Source organism: Trichomycterus rosablanca, chromosome 23 (assembly GCF_030014385.1).
Source record: "Trichomycterus rosablanca isolate fTriRos1 chromosome 23, fTriRos1.hap1, whole genome shotgun sequence".
Taxonomy (NCBI): Eukaryota; Metazoa; Chordata; class Actinopteri; order Siluriformes; family Trichomycteridae; genus Trichomycterus; species Trichomycterus rosablanca.
In genome coordinates, this window is record NC_086010.1 from 3,872,432 (window position 1) to 3,892,833 (window position 20,402).

General features: G+C 42.3%; 1 protein-coding gene across 1 annotated transcript in view; it reads left to right on the plus strand.

Annotated features, from left to right (window-relative positions):
* The window catches only part of csmd3a (CUB and Sushi multiple domains 3a), a 323,290-nt gene that overhangs the window by 288,881 nt on the left and 14,007 nt on the right, over positions 1–20,402 (plus strand). Inside the window, exons 60-62 of the mRNA XM_062985995.1 lie at positions 4,128–4,301; positions 16,961–17,134; positions 17,283–17,356. Of these exons, the coding sequence (XP_062842065.1) occupies positions 4,128–4,301; positions 16,961–17,134; positions 17,283–17,356 (422 nt within the window). The remainder of the gene's footprint in view (positions 1–4,127; positions 4,302–16,960; positions 17,135–17,282; positions 17,357–20,402) is intronic.

Sequence of the window (20,402 nt, forward strand, 5' to 3'; positions counted from 1 at the left end):
TAGATAGATAGATAGATAGATAGATAGATAGATAGATAGATAGATAGATAGATAGATAGATAGATAGATAGATAGATAGATAGATAGATGGTACGTGTCAAAGTAACATTGCCCAAAGCATCACACTGCCTCCACTGGCTTGCCTTCTTCCCATAGTGCATCCTGGTGCCATGTGTTCCCCAGGTAAGCGACGCACACGCACCCGGCCATCCACGTGATGTAAAAGGTCCAGTTCCGATGCTCACGTGCCCATTGTCGGTGTTTTCGGCGGTGGACAGGGCCCTGACTGGTCTGCAGCTATGCAGCCCCATACGCAACAATCAATCACTTTCTACGTCGTCACTTTCCGGTGCATTTTTCCAGCATCGTTCCAACTTTTTAATACCATCTGCAAAAATGTTTTTGGTTGAGCGTGTAGCCACTGACGCAGCGCTGCTTTCACATCAACACCACATGAAAATCTTCTTCCCATTAAAGCTTCTTTGAGCGTCCAAAAAAGGTGTAAATCAGATGGTGCTAAATCCAGACTATAAGCGTCTCTCAGTCTCTCAGACACGACCGATTACTCCTCCTACTCCTACTACACCCTCACCGCTTATAACCAAAATATAAAAGTGTGGACACTTTTTGAAGATCCTATGATCTTTTTATCTTCCATATATATCATAAACACATTGTGAGCACATTTGTAGATACATTTACTGAAAGAATATTGCATAATATTGTTTTTCCTCTCCGTATAAGCATTCAGGGGTCGGTAACAGTCCCAAAATCTGCCTGTAGCGCCCCATAAGCAATCAAAATCAGCACGGAGCTTAGAAGCCGCCAGGTCTACGACTTAACAAATAATGTGAGCAATAGATACAGGCAGTGAGTTTCAATCCTCCAGCGCACGGTGTTTGGCCCTCATACTTCATTTATCCGTGCACTTACCAGCGCCGTTATATCCTCGTCCCTGAATCAGTGCCGAAAGTGGAGGAACAGAAGCAGCGAAGCAACTCAGGCACTGAATGTCAACACCTGTCCAAACAGTCTTCCTTCTTCAGGAGCTAATGTAAGGTTTATAGGTTCTATTGAAGCTGGGGGTGTCGGAGGAGGCTCAGAAGAATAAACTTTCCTGCAGTCAGAGAGAGAGATAGCATATCTTTCATCTCCAGCTGCCGTGTGGATTCCTGTGCATTGCTAGAGGACAAAAATGAACACCTTCACAGATCAGGGATCGTCTGCTTGCCCTCTGTCAAACAAGCTGGATTTTTTATCCTCAGGGTAACAACATGACACACATCCAGACAGCAGAACTGAAGCTTTAAAAAGTGGAAACTTAAAGACTTTGTTATCATCGAGCTCTGTTTGTACTCCGTCATGTTTTTATTATGAATAAAAGGTTTTTTTTCTTTAGTTGATACTAGAGGATAAAAGTTTTATTAAAATCTGATGGCTTTATTTTATAGCTGATTCTATGTAAATTAATAATTTTGGGTTGCCAGATGCTTAAATTTTAAGTGTTCTGATGCCTTTTAGGGTGGCACGGTGGCTCGGTGGGTAGCACTGTCGCCTCACACCAAGAAGGTCCTGGGTTTGATCCCCATGTGGAGTTTGCATGTTCTCCCTGTGTCTTTGTGGGTTTCCTCCGGGAGCTCCGGTTTCCTCCCACAGTCCAAAAACATGCAGTCAGGTTAATTGGAGACACTGAATTGCCCTATATTTACATTTACATTTTCAGCATTTAGCAGACGCTTTTATCCAAAGCGACTTACACAATGAGCTGAACACGATGAGCAATTGAGGGTTAGGGCCTTGCTCAGGGACCCAACAGTGGCAACTTGGTGGTGGCGGCGCTTGAACCGGCAACTTTCTGTTTACTAGTCCAGTACCTTAACCACTGAGCTATCACTGCACTGCGCATTCACCCTATAGGTGAATGGGTGTGTGTGTATGTGTGTCTGCCCTGCGATGGACTGGCGTCCCGTTCAGGGTGTTACTGTGTGCCTTGCGCCCATTGAAAAGCTGGGATAGGCTCTAGCACACACACACACACACACACACACACACACCTCACCGCGACACTAATTGGATAAGCAGTTAAGAAAGTGAGTGAATGAGCTCATCCTGGTCAGGGTCCCATTTGCCACCATGAAACACTGAAGACAGGGTGCCAGTCCATCACAGAGCATCACACACTCACACTTCCCCTCGTTCATGGTCACCCACTTTTTATATCCTTGAGAGAACATGCCAAACTGCGCAGACACTGACCATAGGTACAGTCCGAACTCAGGTTTCCAGGACCCATGTTACTGTGCAGCACCCACACATCACCTGCACTGTTTTACTGTTAATCTGTGTCTTACTATCTGTGTGGAGAATTTAAAACATGCCAGTAGATGGATTGGCCAGTCTAAATTGCCCCTACCTATGGAAGGAAACCTATGCGTACATGGGGAGAATATGCTAAACAACTCACAGACAGGGGCCACAAGCAAACCCAGGTCCCAACTTTGATAACAATTAAAAAACATGAAAACATGTCAGTAGATGGATTGGCAAGTCTAAACTGCCTCTAGCTGTGGAAGGAAAGCCATGTGGACATGAGGAGAACATGTTCAACAACTTACAAACAGTGACCAGAGGCTATGAGCAAACCCAGGTCCCTAAGCTGTGCAAGACTCAACATATAACAGTAACAATTAAAGAACATGAAAACATACCAGTAGGTAGACTGGCAAGTCTAATCTGCTCTAGCTGTGGAATGAAAGCCATGTGTACATGGGGAGAATATGCTAAACATCTCACAGACAGTTTGCTTTGAGCAAACCCAGGTTCCTAAGCTGTGCAAGACCCAACTTTGATAACGATTAGAAAACATGAAAACATGCCAGTAGTGTTAGCCTAAACCTGTAGCTAAGTATTCCCACCTGGTGGGCGGAGTTTTGTTTTTATGCTGTATGAACAGTCCCGGACACCTGGTTTTAAATCTTGCCTGGGAGTTTGACATGTTCTCTTCATGTCAGCATGGGTTTCTTTAGTACTCCAGGTTTCTCTCACCCCACAACACATGCAGCAGGTAGATTGGCTTTAAGTTTATTCTGCTATATAAGTGTGTTAGTTGTGTTGCCCTGTGATGGAAGCTAGTGCTCTCTCTCTACATAGACGCATTTTACATCATCCTGTGCTGCGCTCCCGAGAAGGAGGCTGTTCGAAATCCTAGATGCCTTAAAATCCTCACTACTGAGGCATCTTAATATTTCAATGTTATTTCGGCTCAAGAACTAGTGAGCATCCGACGCTGCCTTAGTGATCAAGGCAAACCCAGAATTCATTGCGGGTCGGGTGCTCTTCTCTCACAGAAAAATAAACATGGCTGACGGGGCGGAGAAACGAATGGAGTTATTTTCAAACGTAAATAAAATATTACTGATTTTTAACTTGTATAAACTTGTACCGAGTGTTTTTATTTGCAAGTTCGAGCTTGTCAGGAAATGTAACCGTTATCGGTACATGAAGGGTGATGCTATATTGACGTTAGCGTGCCGTGCTACCTCAGTTCATTGGTTTTAAGGGCAAGATGCTAAATGCTAAACGCGAAACCCGATGGAAGCGCTATCTGAGTAGCGCGTTCGAATAACCTGACTTATAAATCATTGACTTATTAGAATCCTCTCTACTGAGGCAGCCGCCTATGTAGACAGTAAGACAGCAAGGCAGCTCACTAGGTTTTCGAACACACCCACTGTTTTGTTCCTACCCTGTGTCCGGTGTTTCTAGGTCGAGTCCAGGGGCGTAACTACCAGGGGGGCAGGAAGGGCAGGAGCACTGGGGCCCATGGCGGGTGGGGGCCCTCCACGACAGATGCAGCATATGAATATATATATATATATATATACTGTATATGAAATTTGTTGAGGGGGCCCCAATTTTTTTTTTTTTTTTTTTTTGCACTGGGGCCCATGAGCTCCTAGTTACGCCACTGGTTGAGTCAGACACACTGCATCCCTGACCAGGCAGGTAGTAATAAAGAATAAAGAATTAACATCGTTTAGGTTTGAATGAGAGAGAATAAATACACATGAACACGTCTAAATAAAAGTTAAATGTTAATATCCCTCTTTGTTTGTGTCTCTGTGTAGCTGTGACGTGTTTCCCTCCTCCTAAACTCTCGAACGGTGAGGTGGAGGGATCCGTGTTCCAGTGGGGGACCAGCGTGAGTTACCGCTGCCTGAGTGGGTACGAGCTCTCATTCCCAGCAACACTCACCTGTGTGGGTCAAGGTTCCTGGAGTGGTGATGTTCCACTGTGCATGCGTGAGTAGAGCTTTACCTTTAGCATCAGTTTCCACTCTTATCTTCTACACTATTATTAATGATTAGCTAGCATACTGCACAAGGTTATCTAGCATTTCCTACACTATTAGCAGTCTTATTCCTCAGCGTTAGCTATTAGCTACACTATTCTACACTATTAGCAGTCTTATTCCTCAGCGTTAGCTATTAGCTACACTATTCTACACTATTAGCAGTCTTATTCCTCATTTAGCTACACTATTCTACACTATTAGCTGTCTTATTCCTCAGCGTTAGCTATTAGCTACACTATTCTACACTATTAGCAATCTTATTCCTCAGCGTTAGCTATTAGCTACACTATTCTAAACTATTAGCTGTCTTATTCCTCAGCGTTAGCTATTAGCTACACTATTCTACACTATTAGCTGTCTTATTCCTCAGCGTTAGCTATTAGCTACACTATTCTAAACTATTAGCTGTCTTATTCCTCAGCGTTAGCTATTAGCTACACTATTCTACACTATTAGCTGTCTTATTCCTCAGCGTTAGCTATTAGCTACACTAGTCTACACTATTAGCTGTCTTATTCCTCAGCGTTAGCTATTAGCTACACTATTCTACACTATTAGCTGTCTTATTCCTCAGCGTTAGCAATTAGCTACACTAGTCTACACTATTAGCTGTCTTATTCCTCAGCGTTAGCTATTAGCTAAACTATTCTACACTATTAGCTGTCTTATTCCTCAGCGTTAGCAATTAGCTACACTAGTCTACACTATTAGCTGTCTTATTCCTCAGCGTTAGCTATTAGCTACACTATTCTACACTATTAGCTGTCTTATTCCTCAGCGTTAGCTATTAGCTACACTATTCTACACTATTAGCAGTCTTATTCCTCAGCGTTAGCTATTAGCTACACTATTCTACACTATTAGCAGTCTTATTCCTCAGCATTAGCTATTAGCTACACTATTCTACACTATTAGCTGTCTTATTCCACAGCATTAGCTATTAGCTACACTATTCTACACTATTAGCTGTCTTATTCCTCAGCGTTAGCAATTAGCTACACTATTCTACACTATTAGCTGTCTTATTCCTCAGCGTTAGCTATTAGCTACACTATTCTACACTATTAGCTGTCTTATTCCTCAGCGTTAGCTATTAGCTACACTATTCTACACTATTAGCAGTCTTATTCCTCAGCATTAGCTATTAGCTACACTATTCTACACTATTAGCTGTCTTATTCCACAGCATTAGCTATTAGCTACACTATTCTACACTATTAGCTGTCTTATTCCTCAGCGTTAGCTATTAGCTACACTATTCTACACTATTAGCTGTCTTATTCCTCAGCGTTAGCTATTAGCTACACTATTCTACACTATTAGCTGTCTTATTCCTCAGCATTAGCTATTAGCTACACTATTCTAGACTATTAGCAGTCTTATTCCTCAGCGTTAGCTATTAGCTACACTATTCTACACTATTAGCAGTCTTATTCCTCAGCGTTAGCTATTAGCTACACTATTCTAGACTATTAGCAGTCTTATTCCTCAGCGTTAGCTATTAGCTACACTATTCTACACTATTAGCAGTCTTATTCCTCAGCGTTAGCTATTAGCTACACTATTCTACACTGTTAGCAGTCTTATTCCTCAGCATTAGCTATTAGCTACACTATTCTACACTATTAGCTGTCTTATTCCTCAGCGTTAGCTATTAGCTACACTATTCTACACTGTTAGCAGTCTTATTCCTCAGCATTAGCTATTAGCTACACTATTCTACACTATTAGCTGTCTTATTCCTCAGCGTTAGCTATTAGCTACATTTTTCTACACTATTAGCTGTCTTATTCCTCAGCGTTAGCTATTAGCTACACTATTCTACACTATTAGCAGTCTTATTCCTCAGCATTAGCTATTAGCTACACTATTCTACACTATTAGCTGTCTTATTCCACAGCATTAGCTATTAGCTACACTATTCTACACTATTAGCAGTCTTATTCCTCAGCGTTAGCTATTAGCTACACTATTCTACACTATTAGCAGTCTTATTCCTCAGCGTTAGCTATTAGCTACACTATTCTACACTATTAGCAGTCTTATTCCTCATTTAGCTACACTATTCTACACTATTAGCAGTCTTATTCCTCAGCGTTAGCTATTAGCTACACTATTCTACACTATTAGCTGTCTTATTCCTCAGCGTTAGCTATTAGCTACACTATTCTACACTATTAGCTGTCTTATTCCTCAGCGTTAGCTATTAGCTACACTATTCTACACTATTAGCAATCTTATTCCTCAGCGTTAGCTATTAGCTACACTATTCTACACTATTAGCTGTCTTATTCCTCAGCGTTAGCTATTAGCTACACTATTCTACACTATTAGCTGTCTTATTCCTCAGCGTTAGCTATTAGCTACACTATTCTAAACTATTAGCTGTCTTATTCCTCAGCGTTAGCTATTAGCTACACTATTCTACACTATTAGCTGTCTTATTCCTCAGCGTTAGCTATTAGCTACACTATTCTACACTATTAGCAGTCTTATTCCTCAGCGTTAGCTATTAGCTACACTATTCTACACTATTAGCAGTCTTATTCCTCAGCATTAGCTATTAGCTACACTATTCTACACTATTAGCTGTCTTATTCCACAGCATTAGCTATTAGCTACACTATTCTACACTATTAGCTGTCTTATTCCTCAGCGTTAGCAATTAGCTACACTATTCTACACTATTAGCTGTCTTATTCCTCAGCGTTAGCTATTAGCTACACTATTCTACACTATTAGCTGTCTTATTCCTCAGCGTTAGCTATTAGCTACACTATTCTACACTATTAGCTGTCTTATTCCTCAGCATTAACTGTTAGCTACACTATTCTACACTATTAGCTGTCTTATTCCTCAGCGTTAGCTATTAGCTACACTATTCTAGACTATTAGCAGTCTTATTCCTCAGCGTTAGCTATTAGCTACACTATTCTACACTATTAGCAGTCTTATTCCTCAGCGTTAGCTATTAGCTACACTATTCTACACTGTTAGCAGTCTTATTCCTCAGCATTAGCTATTAGCTACACTATTCTACACTATTAGCTGTCTTATTCCACAGCATTAGCTATTAGCTACACTATTCTACACTGTTAGCAGTCTTATTCCTCAGCATTAGCTATTAGCTACACTATTCTACACTATTAGCTGTCTTATTCCTCAGCGTTAGCTATTAGCTACACTATTCTACACTGTTAGCAGTCTTATTCCTCAGCATTAGCTATTAGCTACACTATTCTACACTATTAGCTGTCTTATTCCTCAGCGTTAGCTATTAGCTACACTATTCTACACTATTAGCTGTCTTATTCCTCAGCGTTAGCTATTAGCTACACTATTCTACACTATTAGCAGTCTTATTCCTCAGCATTAGCTATTAGCTACACTATTCTACACTATTAGCTGTCTTATTCCACAGCATTAGCTATTAGCTACACTATTCTACACTATTAGCTGTCTTATTCCTCAGCGTTAGCTATTAGCTACACTATTCTACACTATTAGCAGTCTTATTCCTCAGCATTAGCTGTTAGCTACACTATTCTACACTATTAGCTGTCTTATTCCTCATTGTAAACTTATTATTGACTAATGGTGAGCTTATTGCTCAGTATTAGCTTATTCTACACTATTAGCTACATAATTCTCAAGTATTAGCTAGCATAGTGTACACTATTAGCTAGCTTATTGCTTAACGTTAGGCTATACTACTAGCTACCTTAGTCCATACTACTAGCTATCTAATTCCTCAGTGTTAGCTATTAGCTACACTATTAGCTGTCTTATTTAACATTATTGGCTAGCTTATTCTTAACTGTTCTAATCAAAATGTGTGTTTCACTACTAGCATATATTCCATATTGCTATTATGTTATGATGCTGTTAGCTCATTCTTCACTGTTAGCTGATTTTTTAGTGTTAGCTTATTGTACACTGCTCATTTCACGCTGCTAGCTAGCGCATTATACATTGTTAGCGAGCTCATTCTTCATTGTTAGACAGCTTATTCTTTGCTGTGGGCTAATTGTTAGTTGTTAGGGCTAGTGTTTTTACACTACTCTACTCATGTTACACTGCTAGCTAGCTCAGTTACACTGTCAGTTAGCCTGTTATTGACTGCTAGTTAGCTTATTATACATTGTTATACATCCTAGCTCATTCTTTGCGGTCAGATAGCGTATCCTTTACTGTTAGCTAGCACGTTTCAGTGAAGCTAGCTTATTCTACATTGTTTCTACTGCTGCTTTGACTGTTAGCTTGAACTTGACTGATAATGAGCTCATTTCCTGTGTCGAGCGTGACACATGTTTATGAGCTAAATCTCTGGTTTTACTTCAGATTCAACAGTTATGAATCATTCCTCCTCATTAGATCCGGGCGTGAGGGTGTGGGGGTATTTAGTTTGGGGGGTTGGCTGACATTTTGTTAGCTCTGCGCTGCTCTCGCTTTATCTCCCATCATGCAATTAATGTTTTCTGTGAAGCGACGCCTTGTTTATTATTTTTTTTTATAAAGGTTTCATGGTTACACGGCGATCAGTAGAAATTCCTCTCAGGCTGTAATGAGTTCAGGTTATCACAGGTTTGGCTTTTCGTCTCTGCAGCTGTAGGTAAACATGCTAGCTGGTGTAAACAGCTCATTATTTGTCCTTGTTAAAAATGTTGTGATTATGATTTGCTATGAAACCTTTTCTGCTCAATCCTGAGCTCGAGGTGTCCTTTAGCGCTGAGGAAACATAAGATTCTTACTCAGCAGAGCCGCTCTGCCACAAGAACCAATCTAAAGTGCCCTGAGTGACCCTGACCATTATACGTCTCCTTTTTTACGACGTGCTTCGCTTGTGCAAACAGCGATTTGCAATTCTTTCGGAAAATAAGCTCGGCTACAGCCTGGTGTGGTGCCAGGAACTGAACGCACCAAAAGAGGGATAAAGAGACACCAGGAGGTGAAAAATCCCGTCTGAAAGTTCCTTCACTCATTTAGTGCTGATTCACTCCTGGAAACGAAGCTGCTCAGATATCGGATTAGCGCCGCGGTAATATGCAGCTAGAGTGGCGCGGATCACGTGAGCTCTCAAACTAGAATACCAGCTCAGTAAGAAGCGTCGTCAGCCAAGCTCAGAGCCGCGTGGTGAAATTAAAGAGCTGAAACGGTGACTGTAATGGTCAAGTTTAATCATGCCGATACATGTAATGGAACAAGCAGCCCTGCAACAAAAGTATATATACACTGATCAGCCATAACATTAAAACCACCTCCTTGTTTCTACACTCACTTTCCGTTTTATCAGCTCCACTTACCATATAGAAGCACTTTGTAGTTCTACAATTACTGACTGTAGTCCATATGTTTCTCTGCATGCTTTGTTAGCTCCCTTTCATGCTGTTCTTGAATGGTCAGGACCCCCACAGGACCACCACAGAGCAGGTATTATTTAGGTGATGGATCAATCTCAGCACTGCAGTGACACTGACATGGTGGTGGTGTGTTAGTGTGTGTTATGCTGGTATGAGTGGATCGGACACAGCAGCGCTGCTGGAGTTTTTAAACACCTCCCTGTCACTGCTGGACTGAGAATAGTCCACCAACCAAAGATATCCAGCCAACAGCGCCCCGTGGGCAGCGTCCTGTGACCACTGATGAAGGTCTAGAAGATGACCGACTCAAACAGCAGCAGTAGATGAGCGATCGTCTCTGACTTTACATCTACAAGGTGGACCAACTAGGTAGGAGTGTCTAATAGAGTGGACAGTGAGTGGACATGGTATTTTAAAACTCCAGCAGCGCTGCTGTGTCTGATCCACTCATACCAGCACAACACACACTAACACACCACCACCATGTCAGTGTCACTGCAGGGCTGAGAATGATCCATCACCTAAATAATACCTGCTCTGTGGTGGTCCTGTGGGGGTCCTGACCGTTTTCTGGTTCAAGCTTCACCACTGCCGACTTACCACTGTTGGGCCTCTGATCAAGGCTCTTAATCCTCAACTGCTTACCTGTAATCAGTACAATTGTAGTTCACGTTGGATAAAAGTGTCGGCTAAAATGCTATGAATGTAAAAAGCTCAGAGATTTAACTTACCCACAAAATATTAAAAAAATGACCTCAGGCTGTTCCCATCACAACCAACCGCATTCACATAAATACGTCGTTATTTTCATTATTATTCCTGAGGTTTGTCTGAATTAAAGGGCAGTTAGTGGCATTTCAAAATCTGACTCGACAAACTAGGAAAATAATGAGCACAGCATTTGGCGGATGCTTTTTATCCTAAGCGACTTACAGACAGGACTGGAAACAGAGCAGGGAATTAAGGGTTAAGAGCCTTGCTCAGGGGTCCAACAGTGGAAACCTGGCTGTGATGGGGCTTGACATAATGGCCTTCTGATTATTACCTCAAGTAAGCAAGCTCAGATTCTGCACTTTGCAGTTACTTTGGTCATTATTTTCTTAGTTTTGTTTTAAATTGGTGGGCGGCACGGTGGCTAAGTGGGTAGCACTGTTGCCTCACAGCAAGAAGGTCCTGGGTTCGATCCCCAGGCGGGGCGGTCCGGGTCCTTTCTGTGTGGAGTTTGCATGTTCTCTGCGTGGGTTTCCTCCGGGAGCTCCGGTGCCCTATAGGTGAATGGCTGTGTGTGTGTGTGTGTGTCCCCGCCCTGCGATAGACTGGCACCCCGTCCAGGGTGTTACCGTGTGCCTTGCACCCATTGAAAGGCTGGGATAGGCTCCAGCACCCCTCCGCAGTGAGTGAGTGTTTTAAATTGCCTCTAAATGCCTGTAATTCTGACCAAACTCAATAATGAATAATAATGAAATTATTATTAATGAAATAATGAAAATAAAAACATAACTGTGTGAATGTGGTTGGAACAGCCTGAGGTAGATTTTTTATATTTCATGGGTGCATATGCAGCCTATAGACTTCCAGATATGCTGTTAAATAAAAGGACTAGTGGATTTTAGGATTGTGTCTTTGTGGTGTGCAGTATTGTTCATTAGGAACCTTTGCTGACAGGCGTTTTTTATAATGCAAAATTATTATGCGTACACCGGTCAGCCTGGAGCTGTTTACCATGTTTACTCATACATACACAACAAATAAGTGCGATATAGGAAATAAAACAGCGTACAGTAAGCACATCTCAGATGTGTTTGTCTGCTGTAGGCGGATTTGGCCCCTGACACCCTCCAAATGTGCAGAATGATCTATGAAGGGTTCGGTTTATGTGTTGGGACTGTTGATGCCCCTCCTAGACCTTTTATTTGCATCTTTGTCTAATGTGCTTTCACGCCGTGAGAGAGAGAAAAATCGACCTCATCATCATCAAGCCTTCACGTTTAGCTAAAGGAAAGAAAATGTGATTAAACTCAGTTTTACAGTTTCACAATAATTGCCAGGTTAATAGTTCAGATGGGTTTGGAAGAAAATGAAAACAGTTATTTAACGCAGGTCAGTGAAAGCTCAGCATTTAAGATACGGGTGATTGAAAGGTCTTCGGTTCTAGCCCCAGGATTGCTGAGTTGCCACTGTTGAGCCTTGCGGTAAGAACTGAACTAAACTGCGCTGTATTGGATCACAATGAGGATAAAAGCATCTAGTTAATAACGTTATGTTATTGCAAATACACTGATCAGCCATAACATTAAAACCACCTTCTTGTTTCTACACTCACTGTTCATTTTATCAGCTCCACTTACCTTATAGAAGCACTTTGTAGTTCTACAATTACTGACTGTAGTCCATCTGATTCTCTGCATGCTTTTTTAGCCTGCTTTCACCCTGTTCTTCAATGGTCAGGACCCCCACAGGACCACCACAGAGCAGGTATTATTTAGGTGATGGATCATTCTCAGCACTGCAGTGACACTGACATGGTGGTAGTGTGTTAGTGTATGTTGTGCTGGTATGAGTGGATCAGACACAGCAGCGCTGCTGGAGTTTTTAAATACCGTATCCACTCACTGTCCACTCTATTAGACACTCCTGCCTGGTTGGTCCACCTTGTAGATGTAAAGTCAGAGACGATCGCTCATTTATAGCTGCTGTTTAAGTCGGTCATCTTCTAGACCTTCATCAGTGGTCACAGGACGCTGCCCACAGGGCGCTGTTGGCTGGATATCTTTGGTTGGTGGACTTTTCTCAGTCCAGCAGTGACAGTGAGGTCTCAGCACTGCTGTCCACTTATACCAGCACAACACACACCAACACACCACCACCATGTCAGTGTCACTGCAGTGCTGAGAATCATCCACCACCCAAATAATACCTGCTCTGTGGGGGTCCTGTGGGGGTCCTGACCATTGAAGAACAGCATGAAAGAGGCCTAACAAAGCATGCAGAGAAACATATGGACTACAGTCAGTAATTGTAGAACTACAAAGTGCTTCTATATGGTAAGTGGAGCTGATAAAATGGACAGTCAGTGTAGAAACAAGGAGGTGGTTTTAATGTTATGGCTGATTGGTGTGTATGTTATTGTCAGTTTAGTAACTTTAGTAACTGATTCATTTTGTCAATTTGTGTTTTATTGTGCATTATCTCTATTTGGCCAAAATTATCTGGACACCTGGTCATAAACTTGCCATTCCAAAACCATGAGCATTAGTATTAATAGTAAAAGAGCATTTGTGTACGGTGGAGGATCACATGAAGAACGTATAGTGTGGCTCCACACTAATAGTAATAAAGTAATTTACTCATGTAAAAAAGCAGCCAGCACCTGTACACGTGTCGGGGGGACGAATGCCAGCAACTAGAACTTGCCCTGAGTGGGAGTGTGTTGGAATGTGTGTGTGTGTGTGTCACTGGTGACCTGTCCGGAGTGTTTCCTGCTTTTTGTTCATTTAATCTGAGCCACCATGACCTTGACTGTGATAAAGAGGTGGTAAACAATGAATGAATGAATAAATGGTGGGTCTAGTTTGACAAATGACAAACAGTTCGGGCTGGGTTCACACTGCAGGGTTTCTAATTTTCCGCCTAAATCTGATTTTGGTATGAAACTGTCCATATTACCATTTCAATGTGCTCGGGATCTGACACTAATCAGAACAGATTGCACTTCTGTGATATTTCATGTGAATAATTTTCGGCGGGGGATCGGTGGATGCGCTTTACTCTGTGACCTAAACTCTAATCTCATTCAACCGAATGTGCACTGCAATAGAACTCCGAGTTCTGTTTTATCTTGTGAGCATTCAAATAAAGGAAACAACTGTTGAGGAATTAACAGTCGTACGTGGGATGGCTTCTGTTGTGGAAAACTGGATTTTGTTTAAATAAAACTTGGGATAGATTCCAATCATCCCAGTAGTTCCCTGTTAAGTGGAATTCCAAACTACAGTATAGGGAGTGACAGCGTAGGGAGGAGTGATTAACGGTTCATCGCTATGCCGGAAGTGGACCATAAAATTTACCCAACAGTCATTGAGTGTCTTGCAGGTTAAGACAGCCTGGTGCATTATCCAAGAGAAACAAGCGGTACAATACTACCAATGATGTCAAAGTAACCAGTAAATGTCCAGAAACGATGTAGAATCCACCAGAAAACCAATATAGCTGGTTAACTATTACGTAGCTAATCACGAGCAATACAACACAATGTTTGTTTGTTTGTTTATTAGGATTTTAACGTCATGTTTTACACTTTTGGTTACATTCATGACAGGAACGGTAGTTACTCATTACACAAGGTTCATCAGTTCACTAGTTTATATCGAACACAGTGTTGGGCAATTTTGTATCTCCAATTCACCTCACTTGCACGTCTTTGGGCTGTGGGAGGAAACCGGAGCACCCAGAGGAAACCCTCGCGGACACCTGGGGATCAAACACAGGACCTTCTTGCTGTGAGATGACAGTGCTACCCACTTAGCCACCGTGCCCCCCCTCCCAACACAATGTAAACACGACACAAACCTGCTGTACGTCCCTAAAATTGCATGTATTTTTATGTTACGTATACAATATGATACACGGTGGCGCTCCTTTCGTTTGCTAGTTACAGGCAGATGTATTGAGTATCCACCAACAGTGATCCAACTAGGGACAATCCACAAACCGCTGACAGGTTGTTGGTCAGCCAAGACTCATTGATCATGTTGAGGACATAATGGCTGTTGGGACTGGTACAAACCAACAGAAGGGCTGCTGTGGCTCAAATTGCAGATTTAATTTTAATCTTGATAAGGTCACACAACACACAGTGCATGGAAACGCTCTGTGTATGGGGCTGCGTAGTGTTTCACACCAAATATGGGTCAGAGAGAAAAATAATAATAATTAAGTAAACAAATTTTACCAGGCAAGTAAACACCAAATGAACTTGTCTATGTACGCCCACTTGTGGAGGCTTTATGTTACATCTTGTAAACCACAGTGGGGTGAGATTGCCATTTTCATTAATGAAGTATATTTCGTTTTGATGCATTGTTTGTGTTGCTTGGGTCGTGGTAAAAACCCTTGGGTATGGGACTCCTGTCTCCCATCAAAAACACCTACAGTAGGCAGACATGCATCAGATCTAGACTGTAAAGCAATGGAAGAGGGTAACTCGCCCCAAGAATCCAGGTACAGGTGCATCACTTACAGAAAGTAAAGTCCTGGTACCAGACTTCTTCTGGGGAACTCGTTCCTCTGGGGGTCTTGTGGAGTCCATGTCACTGCAGGTCAGAGGTGTTTTGATGCCATTATTAGCAGGTGGTCCTAATTTTCTTGCCCATCTGTCCATTCATTCCACCTCTACAGCAGGGTTTTCAAACCCAAAATAATAGTAATTAAATAAACAAATATTAACAGCACATAAACTTGTACGCGAACGCCCTCTTGTGGAGGCTTTATGTTACATCTTGTAAACCACAGTGGGACGAGATTGTAGAGTGTAACAGAGAGAAGGATGTGCTGTTTGTGTTGTCTGGGTTGCTGTAAAAATCCTGGACAAAATATGGGACGCTTGGTAAAAAGTTCTATCTACCATTCTGCAATTTCCTTCGGGATCAATAAAGTGTTATCTTATTTTATCTTATCTTATCTTAAAAACACCTACTATAGGCAGACATACATCAGATCTAGACTTCAGAGCAATGGAAGATGCAGCTCGTGCCAAAAATCCTGGTACAGGTGCATCACTTACTCGCGGATGGTAACATCCTGGTACCAGATGCTATAGGACTCTTGATGTCTTGTGGAATGTTACAGCAGATCATCTTTTAGGCTCATTTGTCTATTCACTCGACCTCTACAGTGACACAGAAACCTTTCCCAAATGTTCAAAGATATTTTACCATTTTTTACTGTAATTCCTATAAAAAGTGATTTTGCTATCTAATCATTTACATGGGAAAATATATTTCAGTATCTCAGCAAGCAGTCTGTTTAATTCTTTCCTTCTTGCGATTTTCCTGATATTCTCAGGACCGACCGGGCGTTTAACAGTGTCGGTGAAGCATATATCTAACCTCACAGTGAACTCAGGCTTGTAATTAAATCTTTTATTGACACTTCAGAACGGGAATAGAAAATGATAAGGTCACAGAGTCGCTCAAATAATGAGACGCACTGGGCGAGGACACTGATTCTCATGGGCTCCCTGAATCCTGAAGAACTGCTTACACTAAAATTATTCAAAAGTTTGAACAGTTTACTTTTCCCACAGTTTAACGAGCTTAGTTCTGTGTTTTATATCATATTACTGAATACAGTATGTGGACGTCTGACCACGAGCTTGTTGGACATCCCATTCCAAAACCCACTTTGATCCTTTGCGACTACAACAGCCTCCATTCCTCTAAGAAAAGAGTGTCTGTGAGAATGTTAAAAGAGCACCTGCCACTAGAGTTTTTCTATTTCATATTATATGCTTCCAACTATGCAGCAACAGTTTAGGGAAGGCCCTTTCCTGTTCCAGCTCCATAAATACATGAAGAAAAGCTCAGTTTAAATTAAACTCTAGTGTCCTGCACAGAAGTCTGGAATGAACTGGAACATCAATTGAAGCTTTCTCGACCAACATCAGTTCCCAGCCATACAAATGCTGTCATCTTTTGACTGAATGGGCACAAATTCCCACAGACATACTTCAAATTCTTGTGAGAAGCCTTCTCCGAAGAGCAGCTGCTGTTATAGCTGAAAAGATCACACAGAGGTCACTCTAGTTTATTTATTTATTAGGATTTTAACGTCATCTTTTACACACTTTGGTTACATTCATGACAGAAATGGACTGTGGACTGTGGGAGGAAACCCATGCAGACACGGGGAGAACATGCAAACTTTACACAGAATGTACTCGGACTGCCCCACCTGGGGATCAAACCCAGGACTCTCTTGCTGTGAGATGACAGAGCTACCCCACTGAGCCACTGTGCTGCCCCAACTCTGTTTGCTGTTGTAATACCATTAGTTTTCAAAATGAGATGTCCAACAAGCTCATGGTCAGGTGTCCGAATACTTTAGGCCATACAGTGTATTTGCCTGAGCATTTTGTTTCATTGATTTCACCCGAGTCTTCAATAAAAGCAGTAAATGAGTAAATGTTTGTACATAGATCTGTTGCTCAGATCAACGTTCAAATTGTTTTCCTCTTTTCGTTCTACAGCCAGGTTCTGCGGCGACCCGGGCGTCCCTGCTCAGGCCAGAAGAGAGGGCCAGAGTTTCATTTTCAAGTCTGAGGTCCTATACGCCTGCAGCGCCCCCTATGTGCTGGTGGGATTGTCTACACGCGTCTGCCAGGCCGACGGCACCTGGAGCGGCACGCAGCCCCGCTGTATCGGTAATGTCGTCAATTTAAGTCTAGAGCGAAGCTTCATGGAGCGTATTTAAACCCCGAGTCTGTTAGAACTGCTTGTAAAGGTCACCAGGTGATCTGTGACATTTGGACTGACATTATAGCTAATGATGATGATTTTATCTGTCTGTAGAAGCCACCAGGACGACTTGTGAAAACCCGGGCGCTCCTGAGTATGGCTCTCTGAATGCCAGCCTGGGATTTAAGGTAGGACCATTCTGTAGTCTTCAGATACACACTTATCAGCATGTACACGCACAATTATCCAGCACACACATTCCTCTAGCATCTATACCACATCTGGGTATTGTACAGCCCACAGGTCACATCCTGTCCCCAACCGGCCCGCATGAGGTCAGTGGCAATTAAAAATCAGACCTAAATAAATGTACATCACACATTTAATACACCAGGACTGTTTTTGTTTTGAAGGGGGCGCTATTTCTTTAAATTACGTACATTTCAATTTACCTGTGTGTGAGTGTATCCAGCTTCAACGTAATGTGTTGGCAAACAGAACTGAGTGCTATTGACCAGGCATGAACTTCTAAGTATTTATTTACTCAACTCAGATGTAAAGCTATTTAAGGATCACAATTCAAATCTAGGGTTTAAATCGGCATTACGGTACTAAACACACATTGAAATACACCGACCAGGCAAAACATTAAGCACTATGGGAAGAAGGCAAGCCGGCGGAGGCAGTGTGATGCTTTGGTAATGTTCTGCTTGGAAACCTTGGGTCCTGCCATCCATGTGGATGTAACTTTGACACCTACCACCTACCTAAGCATTGTAGAAGACCATGTTCACCCTTTCATGGAAACAGTTTTCCTTGATGGCTGTGGCCTCTTTCAGCAGGATGATGCGCCCTGCCACAAAGCAAAAATGCTTCAGGATGGTTTGAGGAGCACAACAACTAGTTTGAGGTGTCGACTTGGTCTCCAAATTCCCCAGATCTCGATCCAATCGAGCACCTGTGGGATGTGCTGGACAAACAAGTCCGATCCATGGAGGCCCCACCTCACAACTTACAGGAGTTAAAGGATCTGCTGCTGACATCTTGGTGCCAGATACCACAGCACACCTTCAGGGGTCTAGTGGAGTCCATGCCTCGACAGGTCAGGGCTGTTTTGGCAGCAAAAGTGGGATCAAGACAATATTATGAAGGTGGTCAAAATGTTATGCCTGATCGGTGTACAAATACTTGAACAATGCAGAACGCTCACATCTGAAGCTTTGTTCGCTAAACTGCAAAAGCAACAAAGGACCAGTTTTGTGATTTCCAATAAAGAATATCCAGTAATGGGTTTCTTATGTGGCCCCTTGGAAAATCTAGACCCAAGCCCACACGCCCCACACTATGTACTGCAATTACAAAAGTCTGATTATTTTTGCTGTAGCATGAGGTTTCTCCTGAATTTCTAATCCTTTAGCCAATTAGCATAATTACAGTCATTGCTAGAAACTCTAAGGCGTGTATTCTCCGCATATGGTAATAAAAAATTCAATTACATTGTGCTTAGCATCTTGTTATTGTTCCAACTCTCATGGTTTTATAAAATGATTAATGCCACTTGATGGAACTGAACTATTAAGATTAATAAGAATTCATTTGAGACCAGGCTCGGGTGTGTGTGTGTGAGTCGTGATTTTTCTCCAGTCGCCCTTTCTTCTAAACCACAACTGACTTCTTGTCAGGATCATTCAATGAAACGGCATCTGAGAGGGAACTGCCACTTTTCACGACGTGTCCGACCACCTCAGTCTCCGTCAGGTCTCTGTGTCTGCGGAGACTCGCGGGTTTCTCAACACGCCTCTCGGATCCCGGCACGTTAACTCGTTCTTGCGCCGACCGTTTCTTCTTTAAAGGGCAGAGATACGAAGAAAGCTGCATCAGACGCTCCTATTACCCCCGAATGGAAAGTCATTATTTCCTGTATCTCCGGCTGGCAGGTCTCACCTCCGCCGGTGTGATCAGAGCCGGCACCCGGATTAACACGCCGTTAAAGGAAAAAGACAGCAGCACCCCGACGTGCCCGGCTAATGGGGACAAATGAGACGGGTCGGGCTGTTTTGTGGCGTGTTGGAATAGGCTTTGAAGGGCAAAAGAGAAGGCTAGCATTCTTTATTTGGTGCCTACTGGAGCATTGCTTGTGCCAGTTTTGTTTGTGCCATCATTACACAGCCACGGATGAGGAAAATGCAATCAATTGTAATATTCCCAGAGCCAGGAAGCTTTTTTATCTCGGTCGGCTGGAGCTACAGCGTGAAGGCATGAGACAAAATAATATCCTTGTCGAAGTGGGCTTTTCATAAAACTGTAGACTTGTCTTCAGAACGTCGGCTCACTGTTTTCAATGATCTGTGACCTGTGAGCTCTCATTTTCACATTCTGCTGCAGCTGTAGCCTAGCGGTTAAGGTCATGGACTAGTAAACAGAAGGTTGCCGTTTCAAGCCCCACCTCTGCCAGGTTGTCACTGTTGGGCTCTTGAGCAAGGCCCTTCACCCTCAATTGCTTAGATTGTACACTGTCACAGCTGTAAGTCGCTTTGGATAAAAGCATCTGCTAAACGCTGAAAATTTAAATATCCAATCGAATGAGTACATGGATTCATTCAGTAAACAAATTGAACGCTTTGGTTTTGCTTTGCCTTCAAACCAGATTATTAAAACCATTTTCTTGAATAATATTGTTTAATAAAGTTTTAATTCTTTATTAAACCAAGGTCAAACCAAGAAGAATCTTCAGAACATCTTGACCATGATTAAAATCATCAGAAACTTTAATTTACTTTCCTCCTCCATCTGGTACTTCTGATAAACGTCAGGCCGATCCTCTCAGCCTGATACCACTGCAAGCAGGATCTACAGTTACATACACTTGTACAATACCTGAACACCATGTGGCCTAAAGTATTTGGACACCCGACCATGAGCATAGAGTGACCTCTATGTGATCCGTTCAGGTAGAACAACAGCCACTATTTTGAGAAGCTTCTCACAAGTATCTCTGTGGGAATCTGTGCCCGTTTAGTCAAAAGATGATGGCATTTGTATGGCTGGACACATATAATTTCCCTTATATAATTAATCTAATACACCTGTTACAAACTGTTCTGGCTGAAAAACATAAATGAAAAATGTATAAAGGATTTCCCAATACTTTTGTCCATATAGTGGACAAAGTCAGAAAAGTGGGGTGGCATGTGCTTCCCCTGGGACATGTATAGCCACCATTGAAATTGTGCA